This window comes from Hyaena hyaena, unplaced genomic scaffold (assembly GCF_003009895.1).
Source record: "Hyaena hyaena isolate Hyena2069 unplaced genomic scaffold, ASM300989v1 scaffold_669, whole genome shotgun sequence".
In the NCBI taxonomy this organism is placed as follows: Eukaryota; Metazoa; Chordata; class Mammalia; order Carnivora; family Hyaenidae; genus Hyaena; species Hyaena hyaena.
In genome coordinates this window covers 718,113-735,319 of record NW_024081304.1, presented here as the reverse complement: position 1 = coordinate 735,319, position 17,207 = coordinate 718,113, and the positions used below count along the sequence as shown (strand labels likewise).

The window sequence follows — 17,207 nt, the reverse complement described above, 5'->3', positions numbered from 1 at the left end:
CCAAATATGAAATAAGGGAAGCAGATCAACCTAGACAGGACTATATATGCTAACATTTTCCTTAAATAAGGTGATACTCATGAAACTTAATGGGAACTGAATGACTAGTTTCATTTACTTGTTTGGTAGAATATGAATTATTTCACAACAAATTATTATGACAACTTATCAGCAATGTCTTTTGGTCAAAATATGTTTTAGTTTGGCCTACCTGAGCCCAACAAAGGCATCTGATGATTCACAGGCAAATCATGAAATAAGGATTAATACTGATGAAATCCAAAACAGTAATGACCATTGCTATCTACTGTAAAACAAAGTGGTGCTCTTCTGAAATATACCTAAATGTTCTACAGCCTAAAAGATCAGTGGTACTGTAAAAAAAACACATGATGAATTTATTTCATTGGTTTAAAGTTCAGTGGAGTACATGAAATAACTACTTACTTTTAGCAACAGAATTCTGAAGACCTGCTGATGACACAGGCATTTGTTTATGTAAACCGGAAATCTCTTGTTCGAGTTTTTCAGAAGATACAGAACGTTTATTAGCTGAGAAAAGAGATAATATTTACTGTACTCATATTTAAAGGAAGCTTCATTAGCTAAAAAAAAGTGGGTTCCCAATGGATTTCATGGAGTATAAATGTGCATTAATTAGGTGCACAAGCTCATGGTCTTTCCTAATAAATGATAGAAATTTAAGTTTTACAAAACTGTAACATTATGCCCATTTATAGGAAAATTTACAGTTCCCTCAATAGCAAATGGGGCAGACAACGTATTTTTAAAACATGCATTGGATAAAGTTGTATAAAGCTTTATTATTAATCATTTTTACAGATTACAAATTTAAATGGTAAGATTTAGCATATAAGGGGTAAAATGATAATGAAATTTCTTTTGCAATTTTATATGACACAAATTTAAATATAAGATTATTGTGCACACCAAAGAGTACAGGGCAGTATTTTCATTTAAGATACAAAGTTCAAAACCTTGTTGTAAAGCAACCTTGTAGCAATAGCCAATATCCAAACATGAACCTGAATGAACTTCAAGTTTAACAGTTGTATTAATTACCATTTTTAGTCTCAGGGTTCACGGCTGTAGAGCCTTCCCATGACCATCTTTTTTGACGATGATCAACACGGTTGCTCCGTTCCAGTGTACGGTAGACAACAGCTTTGAATCTCTCCTATTAAACACCAACAGAGTTTTACGTATTATAAAACCATCCCATCACCAAATTTTTGTATCAAGCAAAGCTTTCAGGGACATCAGTTTGAAGTTAAAAATAATTAGAGAGGCACATGGGTGGCTTAGTCGGTTAAGCATCTGACTGTTGATTTGGGCTCAGGTCATGATCTCACAGTTCCTGGGATCTGGAGCCCCACATTGGGTTCTGCGCTGGCAAAGCAGAGCCTGCTTAGGATTCTCTGTGTCCTTCTCTCTGCCCCCTCCCAACTCATGCACACACACACTCTCTCTCAAAATAAATAAACTTAATTTCAAAAAAAATTTTAATGTTTATTTTTGAGAGACAGAGAGATACAAAGTGTGAGTGGGGGAGGGTCAGAGAGAGAGGGAGACACAGAATCCTAAATGGGCTCCAGGCTCCTGAGCTGTCAGCACAGAGCCCAAGGCGGAGCTCAAACCCACCAATAGCGAAATCATACCTGAGCTGAAGTCAGAGGAAATGACTGAGCCACCCAGGTGCCCCTCAATTTTTTTTAATTAAAAATAATATGTACCTTAAATTCTTTGTAGAATGAGACAGAAAAAAAAATCAACATACATAAGTGAAATCATCTCTAATACCCACATTTGTAAGATCTTAAATTCTAGTGTTAATCAATAGTTTTTTTTAAGTTTATTTATTTTGAGAGAGAGAGCAGGGAAGGGACAGAGAGAGGGGGAGGGAGAGAGAGAATCCCAAGCAGGCTCCTCACAGTCAGCATGGAGCCTGATGTAGGGACTGAACTCAGTGTCAGATGTTTAAGTGACTGAGTCATCCAGGCGTCCCTCAATAAAGGTAAAAAAAAAAGATACTCAAGGTGTTTGTTTTGACCTCAACTTTAAAGTTTTCTTTATTTGAGTAATCTCTACACCCAATGTGGAGCTCCAGCTCATGAGATCAAGAGTCTCATGCTGTTATGACTGAGCCAGCCAGATGCCCCTTGACTTCAACTTTAATTGAGCTGCTCAGGATAAGAGCTATTCAAATATAAACACCACACTGGGGCAAAAGCAACTCAGTGCCATGCATGGTTTTCCTTTCTCAGATCATTCTGGGCTATAACAAACCATGGACTATAGGCAGGTAAGTAAATCAACCGCAGGGCCAGGAGACTTTCTATTATTCCCTGACAACAACGGTTTCACCGCAACATCATTCTTACAATGTCTCCACCATTTCTCTGAGGGAAAAGACAGACATCACTAGGAAAATGATGGGTCGCCCATAACCCTTAAGGTGAAAAGCAACTGCAATTCTTAAAATGAAATGCATCTAATGGCAATATTTTAAAATGATATTTTCTAACAGAAAGTAAGTTGTCTCAAATTACTAGAAAATTACTGATACTTAAGAATTCTATCCCCTGCTTCCAAACACTAGGCCTCTGTGCTTTCAGGTTCCAGTCGTATCTGTGGCTCCTACCTAAGCTCCTGTCCCAGCCTATATGTCTGTCCATACTCCCCTGCCCCTCCTCGGCACCATGGGGTCTGGGTTTTCTCCCTACTCTAAGGAATTACTCTCTTTTTCTACCTACAGGCTGCGCACAGCATCCAAGGGTTCCTTCTTGCTCTCTTCAGGGGAACCGCCCCCCCCCCCGCACTAGATTTGTGAGGTTGATTTTCTTTTTTTATTTATTTATTTATTTATTTATTTATTTATTTATTTATTTCTAGGAGAGAAAGAGACAGCGTGAGCAGGGGAAGGTCAGAGAGAGAGGGAGTCACAGACTCTGAAACAGGCTCCAGGCTCTGAGCTAGCTGTCAGCACAGAGCCCGACGCGGGGCTCGAACCCACGAACCGCGAGATCATGACCTGAGCGAAAGTCGGACGCTTAACCGACTAAGCCACCCGGGCGCCCCATGAGGTTGATTTTCTTTTGTTCCTTTCCTCCTGCCACAGCTCTGGCTCCCCCCTCCCCCCCACCGTGCCATTATGTTACCTTCTCTTTTCTCTGGGATCTCTGTGAGGTTCCTCTTTCTCTAAGATAATCTTTCTTTTTCTCTTAGTCCCTGGGAGTCTCTCTCCTCCAGGGACCCTCCCCCACTCTGCAGTTTTCTATTCTACCTTCTTTCAGTCTCTTAGTTCAGATCTATCCCTGGCCTTCCTTTTCTTTACCACAGAAGTAAATTAAGGAGCTCTTTCAGAGAGGGAGATGGAGAGTGATAGAAATTCTGTAGGAGAGTTCATCAATACTGGAAGATGAAAAAAATGCATAAACCACCACAGAAAACAGTTCATAAGACAGAGAGAGAAGTGGGAGTGGACCATGGGGAGTGGGGGTGGGGGAGAAATGGCAGGAGAACAGTCCTAGAATAAGGAAGATCCACAGACAGGGCGGGGCTGAGGTGTGCGAGAGCAACCGTGTGCATAAGGAGGAAAAGTGAGCACCACAGAGAAGAAGCCTCATGGGGACAAACAGAACCAAAAAGAAAGGACAGAAAAAGAAGACTTTAAATTAGAGCAACAGAAGAAAAGAGGGAGAGATAAAAACACACATTGAGAGAAGAGGCAGAAAGCCCAAAGACAGGGAGAGAAAAAGACAGAAAAGCTAAGACAAAGAAAGAGGAAAGAAAAGTGAGGCCCCTCAGGCAGAAAAAGGTCAGAGTGAGATGGAGAACCAGAACAACTAAGATTTAGGGACTCTTGAGAATCACTGGAATAAAGCAAAAGAGAGAATGAGAGCACAAAAAAGGATGGTTTCCCAGGGACCATGCCAGATTCACAAGAAGTCAAGGTTCCTCAGAGTAAAGTAGTGGAGGGACCTACAGGAGAAGAATCTGATATCCAAGAGAGTCAGACAGAACAAGACAGGTAGCCAGATGCCCAAGTATGGACAATAAAAGACAAACTGACTGAAGTGGGACAGAAAGCGGGACAGAAGGGGAAAGGGAGGGCATCACTAAGGCAGTGACTCATACCAACAGAGCGCCAGACACCGAGTCCAGAAAGGGAGAGAGCGCTGCAGGACCACAGAACGGCAGGGAGAAAGACAGGGACTGCGGGGACAGGTGGGGGGCGGGGCACGCAGGAGAAAGGACAGGGGAAGCCAGATGGGACGTGCTCTCCTCTGACTGGCCTGCAGTCAACAAGTTAGAGGAGCTGCTGTGAGAAGGAAGAGGGGGAGCCTATTAGGGGAGACTCCGGAGGGCCAGCGGAAGGGCCAGTCCGGGAGGGTGGAAGGGCGCTCTTCCCGGGCCTGCGAGGCTCCTCTTTACCCCCAGCTAGTGGTTCTAAACTCAGGGATCTGGTAGGACAGGGAGCAGAGGTACCACTGGAGGGAAGCTGTGAGAACTGGGGCTTGTTCCTTTGGCAGGGGAGGGGCAGTAAAGGCAGAAGGGCTGAAGAGAAAGGGTCCCAGTGCTGGGCAACACGGTGTATGAGCTGGTTAACAGGCTAGAAAAATACGTACCCTTTCTTCGTGTAATTTTTGTTTCCTTTTCTCTTCTGCGGATATTCTCCGCTGTTCATCCTTTTCTTTCTGTTCTTTCAGCTTTCGATGTTTTTCTTCCATCTGTTTTTCATACTGGATCCTGGACTTTCTTTCTTTTTCAAGCAGTTGCGTTTCTTTGTTGGCTGAAATAGTCCAAATACATTTTCAAGGTATAAGAGCCAAGCAAATATTTAAGTTTTCCATATTATGCACAAGAAGGAAAAAGTTAATGTACCTCTGTCTCTTTCTTAAAAATAACAAAGCCTATGCTAATGACAAAAGACTACGTAAGTGTAAGAAAACACTAAAGAAGTATTTGCACTGGGTGTTCATTTAACTCCAGAGAACTGAGGTGGCTTAGATGACCCCTCATGTCCTGTCCAAACTAAGACTCCAAGTTAAAAACAAGTATTTTCTTTCACGTGCTATTTCTGCTGATCTGAGCTGAATTTAAACCCCACCACATTAACGTGCTATATACATTAAGGTAAGAAATAAAAAGAAGGCATATAGCCAGAGGTTATGTGTTTTTTCCATTCTATCAGGAAACTGTTCTCAAGGGCCTCATCCATGCAGACCACACCTAGCATGCCAGTCTTACATGCATGGATGTAGTCGGTACCATGTTATGAACAGCATGATGTATTCCTACTTCAAATTTCCAGTCACTAAAGCTTGCAGAGCATCTATGCGGTTCTTTTTTTTTTTTAAGGTTATTTTTTTTTAATGTTTTATTTATTTCTGAGAGAGGGAGAGAGGGAGAGACAGCGTGACCAGGGGAAGGTCAGAGAGAGAGGGAGACCCAGAATCTGAAGACAGGCTCCAAGCTCTGAGCTAGCTGTCAGTACAGAGCCAATGTGGGGCTCAAACCCCCACGAACCATGAGACCATGATCTGAGTCCAAGTCAGACGCTTAAGCCACTGAGCCACCCAGGCACCCTCCATCTATGCAGTTCTAAAATACTCTTCTGAAGAGCTACAGGAAGAAACTGCTCCTCATTAAAACAAAGACAAATGATATCCATTTGAATGAAGCTGAGCACAAGTTTTGTCAGGGGATTTCAAAGACCAGAGAAAAATGCAGTTGAAAAGCAATCCCTTAAATTTTAGAAAGATATTCTTTTAGATTCTAATGTACACTTAGGAAGACTATGTTAGGATTATTAGCAACTTCATTTTCCTTTTCAGAGTCATTTTATTGAAATCCCATTCCTCTGGTTTCTACAAATGTTGAAGTTTTCATACCTTAGTTTTCAGAAAATTGGAGCTAACAGAAATTACTACACTTCCAAAATTAAACAATGGAATCAACTATTCCTCTTGGGCCTTCTTTATCTGACTTAGTGTAATCATTGAATCCAATATAGTACATCCTAGGAAAATTATAATCTATAATATATACAGATTAGGAAAAGTAAGCAAATCCACTCTGGAAATATATAACCTTAACAGAAAATTCACTCATTCTAATTATTTTTTTTTAATTCTAAAATATACCATCTTGTTGTTTTTTCTTTTCTTCTCGACGCTCCTTCACCAATCTCTGTTTTGCGTCACTTTTAAGAATGGAACCATCTATGACTAAAAACAAAAAAAAGAGAGAGAGAGAGAAAAGCAGACATTAAAAGGATATCAAATTTTAATGACATGACACTTTGACATCAAAAAGCATTCTAGAAATTATACCTGGCTTAACTGATGACTTTATACTTGAGGATTGAGACAGAGAACTAAAACCACTTTGATTCCGTCTTTCTTCAGCCATGGCATGAGCAGCAGCAACTAGAATACAGGGAGATAAGAGGAAGGGATTAGATAATAAGAATACAGTTTAATACAGAGAGAAGCAACACAGGCAGGCATCTTTGATGATAAAGGACGGCATCTCATCTATAGGGCAAAATCATGACAGATTAATTCAGGTCAACAATACAGACACACTGAGAACCTGTGATGTTCAGCAACAGTTTAAGAATTAAAGTTTTTGCTGTGGATGTGCTGGCATACCCGTGGACAGAGAGTTGTTAGGGGGAGTTGCAGGGCAGCAGGAGCTTATAGATGAGTAGGAACTAAGGATTAATAGCTTTCAAAAACGCGTCAGACAAGACATTACACCAAGGACTAGAAAAAGTGAGCTGGCAAGGAATTGGAAAAACTGTTTTGTCATAAATTGGGAATTTAGAAAAGAGTTGGCGTTTATGGATTTGAATTTGGAAGCAGAGGTGTCAACAGTGAGATCTTCAAAGACTGGACCCAATATTAAGTACCCTTATAAATTACCTATATGTGAGCTTTTCTACTGTGGCTGCACACTAGGGTTACCTAAGTTGCTTTAAAAATACATTAGCAATCGGGGCACCTGGGTGGCTCAGTCAGTTAAGTGTCTGACTTCAGCTCAGGTCATCTCAGGGTTCCTGGGTTTGAGCCCCTTGTCGTGCTCTGTGCTGATGATGCAGAGCCTGGAGCCTGCTAAGGATTCTGTGTCTCCCTCTCTCTCTCTCTGCCCCTCCCCCATTCTCACTCTGTCTCTCTCAAAAAGTAAATAAACATTAAAAAACTGTAAAACAAAATACATTAGCAATGTATTAGCAATGCCTGCTTCTCCCTACCCCCAGTCTCTGGGGTGGGGGCCCAGGCATTATCAGTTGCAAAGAGCACTATTCTAATGCACAGTGAAGGTGGAGAAGCACCCCAGGAATTTCCATTGAGATAGTATTATTCTAAGTATTATTCTAGGTAGAAAAATGTCAGCAAAGATAAATTTACACATGCGTTATAAAACTGGTCCAAAAGCGGCAAAGAAACTTCAATAATGGTGAAATACAAGATTAGGGGAGCACAATTTGAGGAGAGTAAGAAAAACTAAAATTCCACACACCAATTGTTCCATTTTTTCCTGATATATAGAAAACAATGCAGTATCACAGGGGCATAGTTCCTATGGACAGTAATCCTAGGACAGTTAAAATGATTAAAGGAATGGAGTGGCTGCATTGCCCCTCACAGAAAGAAAGGACTCGGAGATGTTCCTTGCCACTGAGGAAAGCTATCCAGGAATCATTTTACAAGTAACGTTGAAAGTGATGCCACAATTGCTGTCATAGGGCTCACTATTTCAAAAGGGAAAAAGGATTTTTTTTTTTTAACCCAGAGACTTAACCGCTCAGATAATCCATGATTTAGGTAAATTTGAAGATTAGACTCTTCTCAGCTTCCTTCCTTCGTAGTTCAACAGCTAGCAATTTTATGGATCAGAAGTTATCCTCTGAATTAAGTACTATAGTGCATTAAGAAAAATTCTTAAGTATAGTCTATAAATTAATTAAACTCTCCTATACACTCTGTCCTACTTGTAACATTTCTATGTGAGCAGAGAAAAAACAACAGTTGGTTTCACACATTCAGCTTTCCTGCTTAGAAGTACCAAAGAAACTCCATATTTTGGCACAATTTAGCTAACCATAAGGACAATTTCACTCAAAGTATACAATTTTACCAGATATAAAGACCTCATTAAACAGTAGTAACCTCCAAATTCGCTGTGGTGGGAATAATAAACTGAACCATAAAGGTCAATGTGGAAATAATATCAAGTCTGATTTTTAGAACTTTATATACAAATTCTTACTGGCAAGAAATACATTTACCAAAAGGACAAGCCATAGAAATCATTTAAAATGTTCAGCCAATGGGAGAAAGGCTTTATGTCTGAGCTTAACAGAGTATTTTCCTCAATTCCATTGAATGAGTAAATTCATCCACCATTCATTTTAAGGTTATAGCAAGGTTCAGTTTAAGACCTATACTAATTCTGAATCCCAAATAGAAGTTAAAAGTTACCTTTTGCCTGGAGATTAAGAAGATGTGTAGAGCTTATTAAAACTGAAATATGAACCTTAATCTATATTTATGGTACTTAAGTAAAAATTGCTATAAAAGGTATATTACCTCACCACTTACGAAATTCTTTTCATTTGTATGACCTCATTAAATTCTAATGATCCTATAAAGTGAATATATATATTTTACATATAAGAAAAACTGAAGCTAAACAAACATTACTTTCCCATATCACATAAGTAGTAACTGGTGAAGCCAGAACTTGATTCAATTGTAGATTAAAAAGTAACTTTACTTTGAAATATTACATAATTATCAAGGGCCACACTGTATAAAACTCACATTAACCTGTTTATACAACTTAGTTCATTATTCCCACCTCCACTACTTCCAAGATTATTTTTGTTTAAAATATCACGAAGAAGGACTTAAGATCCAAATGTTGACTCAACAAAAAGTAAATAGAGGCACCTGGATGGCTCAGTCAGTTAAGTGTCTGAGTTTGGCTCAGGTCATGATCTCAAGGTCAGTGGGTTCGAGCCCTGAGTCTGACTCTGTGCTGACAGCTCAGAGCCCGGAACCTGCTTTGGATTCTGTGTCTCCCTCTGTCTCTGCTCCTCCCCCACTCATGCTATGTTTCTCTCTGTCTCTCAAAAATAAAATAAACGTTTAAAAAATTTAATACAAAACAAAGAAGTAAATGAAATATACGGGTTTGGTTTAAAGTATACTTTGAAAATACAGCAATGGAGCGAAATAAGTCAGGCAGAGAAGGACAAATATCATATGTTTGCACTTATAGGAGGATTAGGAGGAACTTAACTGAGGAACAAGGGGGAGAAGAAGGGGTGAAATGGTGGGGGAAAGGGAGAGAGGCAAACCATGAGAGACTCTTGAATGCTGACAAAAACTGAGGACTGATGGATGTGGGGGGGGGGGGGGATGGGCATGGAGGAGGGCACTTGTGGGGATGAGCACTGGGTGTTATGTGGAAACTAATTTGACAATAAACTATTTGTAAAAAAAAAAGAAAAGAAAAGAAAAGAAAAGAAAAAAAGAAAAGAAAAGAAAAGAAAAGAAAAGAAAATACAGCAATGGTGGGGCACCTGGGTGGCTCAGTGGGTTAAAGTGTCCAACTCCAGCTCAGGTCATCATCTCACAGCTCTTGGGTTTGACCGCCACATCAGGCTTTGTTCTGACAGCTCAGAGCCTGGAGCCTGCTTCAAATTCTGTGTCTCCCTCTCTCTATGCCCCTTCCCTGCTCAGGCTCTGTCTCTGTCTCTCAAAAAAAGAATAAATGTTAAAAAAATTTTCAGGAAATAAAGCAATGACGGGGCACTTGAGTGGCTCAAGTTGATTAAGCATCTGACTCTTGGTTTAGGCTCAGGTCATGATCTTACAGTTCATGAGTCCAAGTCCTCCATCAGAGCCTGGTTGGGATTGTCTCTGTATCCCTATCTCTCTGCTGGTTCCCTGCTCACTCTATCAAAATAAATAAACTTAAAAAGAAAAGCAATGGAAATATTTTAAAATAAAGCACTTACCATTCTTCTAAAAGAAAGTACTATTCTGCTGTGCTAAGAAAGGCCTGAATTTAGGAAAAAAAATACTTGTGAAAGACATTAGAAGAAAACCATTCTTGGGGTGCCTGGGTGGCTCAGTCGGTTAAGCATTCCACTTCAGCTCAGCTCACAATCTCAGGGTTCATGAGTTTGAGTCCCACCTCAGGGCTCTCTGCTATCAGCTTGGTGCCCTCTTTGGATCCTCTGTCTCCCTCTCTCTCTGCCTCTCTCAAAAATAAATATTTTTTAAAAGTTGAAAAAAAAAAAGGGAAAACCATTTTCCTCCTGAGGGGAAACTTACAAACTCAATCATCCTGGCTATCTAGCCCCGTAAAAGTCTCAGAATGAAATGAAACAAAAACAGCCACCACGAAGGATATCACAGTTAAAGAATGCTTTAGATTTAATCGATTTTTTAAAGATGTCATTGAAATTTTGAGGCCTCTTTTGGATGTAAAGCTAAGTTTTAGCTCATTACCAACTTCAATATAGTGGAAGGTTCCTGCTTCTCTCTGCCAGCGCGCCAACACACACACAGGATCTGTGTCACTAGGGCAAACTAAACGCAAGAAAGGAAGAACACTTTTCTATGACAACTAGTTCAAGAATGGTAATAATCTTCCTAAGACTGCCACTCCAAAATGCTTAATCCCATGAGACGCCAGTGATAAAATACTCATCCCAATACTTATTCAGCAATTCTATGTTGTCTGCCACAGCTGTTGCTCTTGATTATCACTCTCAGAATTCAACATAAAATCTGTAGACTCTGCCACCATGATCTTTCTTCCCCCAAATCCTTTCTTCTGTACTTATTAGAAATATTCAATCACATAAATTAGTATTTTTATTAGGTAGCAAAAGGGGTAGACTGTAAAAAAATTATTGAAAGGGGTTTATTTTGGATAAAAAAGGCTGTGAGTGTGGCAGAGAACCACCATACTGTGAAACTAATTGTTACAGATTAACAGATTTAGTGCTACTCATTGTTATTTGGAAAACAGAAGAAAAAAAAAAGAAGTAATTGCCACAAAGTCCTATCATGGCTCCTGCCTTATGTAGTGCACTATGGGGTCTGGCAGTAGACAGTTCCAGCAGCTCAATACCTGGCCCTTCCCACTGAGCTGTCAGCACAGAGCCTGACGTGGGAACTTCCCAACCCTGAGATCATGACCTGAGCTGAAGTCTGACGCTTAATGACTGAGGTACTCAGGTGCCCCCACACATAAATTTGAAAACAATTATGTATAAAAATATAAAACATGCATTTTGTTGAAATAAGTGTATTTCTTCAGTATGCTACAATCTTTGCACAGCACTCTGCACAGAAAACATAATTCGATAAATGTACATGATACATGGAGGTGGACAGATTACTCTGCACCTGAAGGAGTTATTTGTTTTGTAGAGTGTTTTAACTTTTGGAGCCAGGTGCCCAGCAGTAAATGGAATTGACCAGATCAACAGATTTGGTGCTATTCAGTGTTGTTTGGACAACAGAATAAAAGGCAACTGTCACCATTTCATTTCACAAAGTAGCAAAACATTTCAATGACTCCTTGTCCCCTTCAGGAAATCCATGGGGGCAAATCTAGTGAAGCTGGTACTCTGTGAAACTCTTGAGGTTTTCAATTCCTTATATGAAAGGGGCAGCAAAGCAAGGTTAACCCGGGTTCTGGGATAAGTCCTTTCTGCATGACTTAGTTTTTGGTTTGAAATATACTGTGAATTCAAGCACCTGTCTCATTCAAAATTTTAAAATCCTTCACATCCAACATCCAAAAATGCTTTTGGGGCGGGGAGGGGAGTGGTATCCAGCATGCTGGTTAATTTAAATCACTGAAATAAACCAATGGCAGAAAGTCTTCGTTGTCAATAAGCAATAAAACAATCCGAACCTACTGCCAACTCTTAAGTGAGGCAGTATAAGCTAGAGGCAGAAGGGTTTTACCTCCCAAGGAAAGATGAAGAGGGTATTTGCTTCTGATACATTAGGGAGTTGATTCAAAGTATTCTGAAGGAACGCAACTTAATTTTTTTTTCCAATGCAAACGAAAATATCCCTAAGGATTTCAATAAAATCAAATAAGATCGTTTTATTCCAGCCCATATAACAGGAAGCTGGCCTGAGAACAGCAAGCGACTTCCCACAAGCAAGAAATCCCGTTTCGCGCAGCTAGCGGAAGCCGCCTCCTGCGCGAAGCAACGCGCTGCCGAAGGTCAGAAAAATTAACGATGTTGGGGGAAACCCATTTTGGCGACGGGACCGTTTAAGGAGAAAGCACTCTGAAGTGCTCCTTCCCGTCCACTGCCGCCTAGGGTCGCGCAAGATGTCCCACGGAAGGTGACATCTTGGCGAAGTCATGTGCTACAGCAGGCAAATCAGGAGCAGAGAAGCAAGTTTCTCCTCAACTTTCAAAGCAACAACCCCCCCCCCGTGCCCCCAAGGCTCCGTCCTCCCGGGACCCTGATAAGACATCACGCCCTTGGGAGAAGCGAAGACTGGGACCGTGGGGGGCGACCGGAGCGCGAGCGCAGCGGCCCGAGGGAAAACTCCCGGCTGGAAAGGGCTGCCCCGGCGCGCGGGGTCCGGGCGGGCGCTCGCACATCCCGGGCTGCGGCGCGTCCGTCGTCCCCCGGCGGCAGGCGGAGCCCAGGACCGTCCGCGAGGTCCGGGGGTCCCAGCCGCCCCCCACCGCCCGCGCCCGTTAGCTCCCTCGCGCCCCGCCCGCGGGGTTCGACCGTTAGCGGCGGCGGTTGGGCCGCTGGCCACGGGACGTCGGCAGTTAGCGGAGCCGACCGGCCGCCTCCTCACCCCGCCCCCCGTCCCCCCCCCCCCCCGGGCTCCGCATCCCGTCCTCGGGAACTCCCGGGCGGGTGTGGGCAGGACCGGACGGTCCGGGCGAGGCCACCTCACAGAAAAGTTTTCTGGCGCCCGCCGCGCCGCTCCGGCGGTCGTTGGGGCCGCGAGCAGCCCGCCTCCCGCCCGGGCCGGGCCTCCCCCGGGGCCGCCGGGCCGCTCACCCATCCGTTCGCGCAGTCCCCTCAGGGATGTGCTCCCGCCGGTGCCGGCACGCTCCGCCATCTTCCGAGCCTCTGAGGTGGGAACCGCTGGCGGCGCCGGGGGCCCAGTGCGCAGTCTCGGACGCCGCCGTCTCGCCTGCCTGGGCCGCGACGCCAAGGGGCGTGGTGAGGCGGGGCGGGGCCTGGGGGGCCGCCGCGCCCGCCTCGGATCCGCAAACTCTGCCAGGCTGCTCGCCGCGCACCGCGTCGTGACCTGTTGAGCCGCGACCAACTTGTCTAAAGAGACCCTCTCCTCCTCTGTTGCGTAGGCCGGCCAATCACCGGCCGGATTGGCCGTCCAACATTCCATTTTTCCTTTTGTCCAGTCTACCTAGCAACGCCCGTAACATCCCTCCCTCCCCTCGTTCGTTCCTTTAAGGGAGCGTTATACTGAGTGCCTGCTTGGTGCGGTTACACCCGGAGTTTGCTAATCTTTGAAACGCTACAGAAAGAAAGGCCCAAGTTGAGAGAAAAGGCCTAGAGGCTGATTGGGAGAGAGGTTCCTGTTAGGTCTCCAAGTTGCATGAATTATCTTTAAGGGCGTTTGTGGGTCTTTACAGTGAAGGAGAGCTGACTTACATGAATCTCTCTAGGTTTTGGAGGAAGCCTTCCAAAATGGGCTCCCGAAGCCAAGACTGCATGCTATGTTAACTAACTTGAGAATGAATGAATGAATGAACGAATAAATAAATAAATAAATAAATAAATAAAAGAGTGCAGGTGTTTTTCCCATTCACAAAGAAAAAACTTAATTAACCTCCTACACCATTGAGGGGCAGGCATCACTTCCTGCATGCTTGCCTGTACAAGGTCAAGGCACTCCTGTTATTAGTGTGGTGTGGCACATGATTGGAGGGGGGCAGTTGATGATGTGGCCGCAGGTACGGGTCAGGAGATCACCTGCATTTGTGCATTTTGATGAGCCCACTGTATCTCAAAATTACATGGGAGCTATAAAATGCAAGAAGCTAATAACAGCAAATATTTATTTATTTTTAATTTTTTAAACATCTATTTATTTTGAGAGAGACACAGAGAGTGAGCCCGGGAGGGGCTGAAAGAGAAGAGACACACAGAATGGGAAGCAGGCTCCAGGCTCTGAGCGGTCAGCACAGAGCTCCATGCGGGGCTCGAACTCACATACAGTGAGATCATGGTCAGCACAGAGCTCCATGCGGGGCTCGAACTCACATACAGTGAGATCATGGTCAGCACAGAGCTCCATGCAGGGCTCGAACTCACATACAGTGAGATCATGGCCTGAACTGAAGTCGGACACTTAACCGACTGAGCCACCCAGGCGCCCCAAACAGCAAATATTTATTGACTCTTAAATAGAGTCAATGTGCCAGGCACTTTTCTAACTGTGTTACATATATTAATTCATTTAATCCCCCTACTACCCGATAAAGTAGGCACCATTATCATTCCCATCTCACAGATAAGGAAAGGAAAGCAGAGAGAAGTTAAACTATTCACAGTCACACAGTTACTAACAGAACTGGAATTTGAACCCAAAACCTCTGACCAGTCTCCATGTGCTTAGCCTTCAGCGATACTGTTTCAGGAGAGTGGAGATTTATAGATATGCATATAGTTCATAAATGATTAATATCAAGAATGCATAAAGAGCTAAAAAGACAACCTCCGAAAAGTGAGCAAAGGGCATGAACAGGCCTCTCACAGGAGAAAAATCACAAATGATCAATAAATGTAAGATGCTCAAACTCTTTAGAATTCAAGAGAATACAATGGAAACCTGAAAGATATCGTATTACAACTACAGATTTAGCAAATTTAAAGAATGGACAATAAGTGTCGGTGAGGTTTTAGCTTAATAGTGGGGAGAGTGGCAAAAAAAATTACTGGTGGGGGAATGGGGGGTGCAGTGGGAGTCGGGGGTGGGGTGGGGGAAGTTTGGCATTATAAAGTACCCAAAGCCCTGCTTCTATGTATACGCAGACCAATGTTTTGCACGATGCACATGATGGTAGCCGTGATTATTATTTTTTTAAATATTTTTATTTATTTCTAGGAGACAGAGAGAGAGAGACAGCGTGAGCAGGGGAGGGTCAGAGACAGAGGGAGACACAGACTCTGAAACAGGCACCAGGCTCTGAGCTGGCAGTCAGCACAGAGCCCAACGCGGGGCTCGAACCCACGAACCACGAGATCATGACCTAAGCGAAAGTCGGACGCTTAACCGACTAAGCCACCCAGGCGCCCCGGTAGCCATGATTATTAATAAGACACGCCTATGATTAAGGCACGAGCAAAGCACATACACACAAATTCAGCTCTGCTGACTTTACCTAGACCTTCACAGATGGACAGTCTAGAAAAATGCAACAGCACCTTTTGTAGTTCCTTGCAAGTGTTCAAAATGTTGAACCCATTGTTGGAGAGTGAAACCATCTAATCATGAGGAAACATTCAGACAAATCCAAACGGTGGCATATTCTGCAAAACAACTGGCCTGGGTGCTTCAAAATGTTACTGTCGGGAAGGATTAAAGGCAAACCATCAGAGGAGTGTTCCAGATCAGAGGAGAGTACAGAGAGTAAATGTGAAACACCGTCCTTGATTTGAAACAGGATTTTTATTTTTATTTTTATTTTTTTAATGTTTTATTTATTTCTAGGAGAGAGAGAGAGAGACAGCGTGAGCAGGGGAGGGTCAGAGAGAGAGGGAGTCACAGACTGAAACAGGCTCCAGGCTCTGAGCTGGCAGTCAGCACAGAGCCCAACGCGGGGCTTGAACCCATGAACCACGAGATCATGACCTAAGTGAAAGTCGGATGCTCAACCAACTAAGCCACCCAGGCGCTCCTGAAACAAGATTTTTAAAAAATAGCTTTAAAGAGCATTTCATCACTGGGCAACTGGATACATTGAATATGAACCGTGTATTAGATAACATTGTATCAAGATCACGTTTCATGGGCGTGAGAATGATATTGTGGTCACTTAGGAAAATGTCCTTTTTCTTAAAAAATAAATGCTGAAGAATTTAGGGGCAAAGCATTATAATGTCTGAGATTTCCCATCAAGCAGTTCAGAGGGAAAAAACAGCAAACATCACAAAATGTTAAAAATTGGTGAATCTGGATGGTTATATAGATGTTTGTTTGCTGTTCTTTCGATTCTTCTGTGTGTTTGAAACTCTAACATAAAAAATGGGAGAATTTTTAAAATCTAGAATGTGTATCTTCAGCTGACTTGTAAACACCACCCCTTTGAATAAAAATCAAATTTGATTTGAAATCACAAATGGGGGAAGAACTCTCCCTAATCTTTTCAGCATTTAGAGCCTCTAAAGGACTTAATCCCACCCAGGTGTGGGGGGAGGCGGTTTACCAAAAATCAAATGCAGGCAGGGTTTGCTGGGAGCTGGGTGAATAATTAAAGAGCTCAGAGGGATGAGAAATCATGAAGAATTGGCACTTATTGTGAATCTGAGGACCAAAAGAGAGCAATTACTCCTTCATTCCAGCCCATGGTAGCTGGACATCTGGATTTAAAAAAAAATTTTTTTTTTAAGTTTATTTATTTTGAGAGAGAAAGAGAGCACATGGGGGAGGGGCAGAAAGAGAGGGAGAGAGAATCCCAAGAGAGCTCGAAGCTGTCCCTGCAGAACCCCAGGTTGGGCTCTTCCCCGGGCACCATCATGGCCTGAGAGTCAGCCACCTGATTGAGCCACCCAGGCAGGCCTGGAAATCTGGATTTTAATGTAAAATCTCTTAGATGACAACAGTCAAAGTTTTGAAAAACATGCTGCAGGGCAAATAAAATGATCTACCTCATTGGTGTCCCATTTTTCAACTGTCTTATTTTTTATGTTTGAATAAAAATCCAAACAAGGGGGGAGGGGCACCTTGGTGGCTCAGTCAGTTAGACGTTGGCTCAGGTCACAATCTCACGGTTCATGAGGTTCATGAGTTTGAGCCCTCACATAGGGCTCTGCATTCTCAGTGTAGAGCCTGCTTCAGATCTTCCGTCTCCCTCTCTCTCTCTCTGCCCCTCCCTCACTCATGAGTGTGCTCTCTCTCTCTCTCTCCCTCGCTCTCTCTCCC

At 43.0% G+C, this 17,207-nt stretch overlaps 1 protein-coding gene across 6 annotated transcripts in view; it reads right to left on the bottom strand.

Annotated features, from left to right (window-relative positions):
* MAP7D3 (MAP7 domain containing 3) overlaps positions 1 to 17,207 on the bottom strand; it is a 59,847-nt gene that overhangs the window by 20,051 nt on the left and 22,589 nt on the right. For 5 of the 6 annotated variants that reach the window (XM_039217145.1, XM_039217150.1, XM_039217148.1 and 2 more), the window contains exons 1-6: positions 13,097 to 13,187; positions 6,357 to 6,452; positions 6,168 to 6,251; positions 4,650 to 4,813; positions 1,084 to 1,198; positions 448 to 552 (exon numbers count right to left, since the gene is read on the bottom strand). In XM_039217145.1, coding sequence (XP_039073076.1) covers positions 448 to 552; positions 1,084 to 1,198; positions 4,650 to 4,813; positions 6,168 to 6,251; positions 6,357 to 6,452; positions 13,097 to 13,157 — 625 coding nt within the window. In that variant the 5' untranslated portion in view covers positions 13,158 to 13,187. Of the gene's footprint in view, positions 1 to 447; positions 553 to 1,083; positions 1,199 to 4,649; positions 4,814 to 6,167; positions 6,252 to 6,356; positions 6,453 to 13,096; positions 13,188 to 17,207 lie in introns of those variants that run through there. The other variant, XM_039217147.1, reaches the window with a different exon arrangement.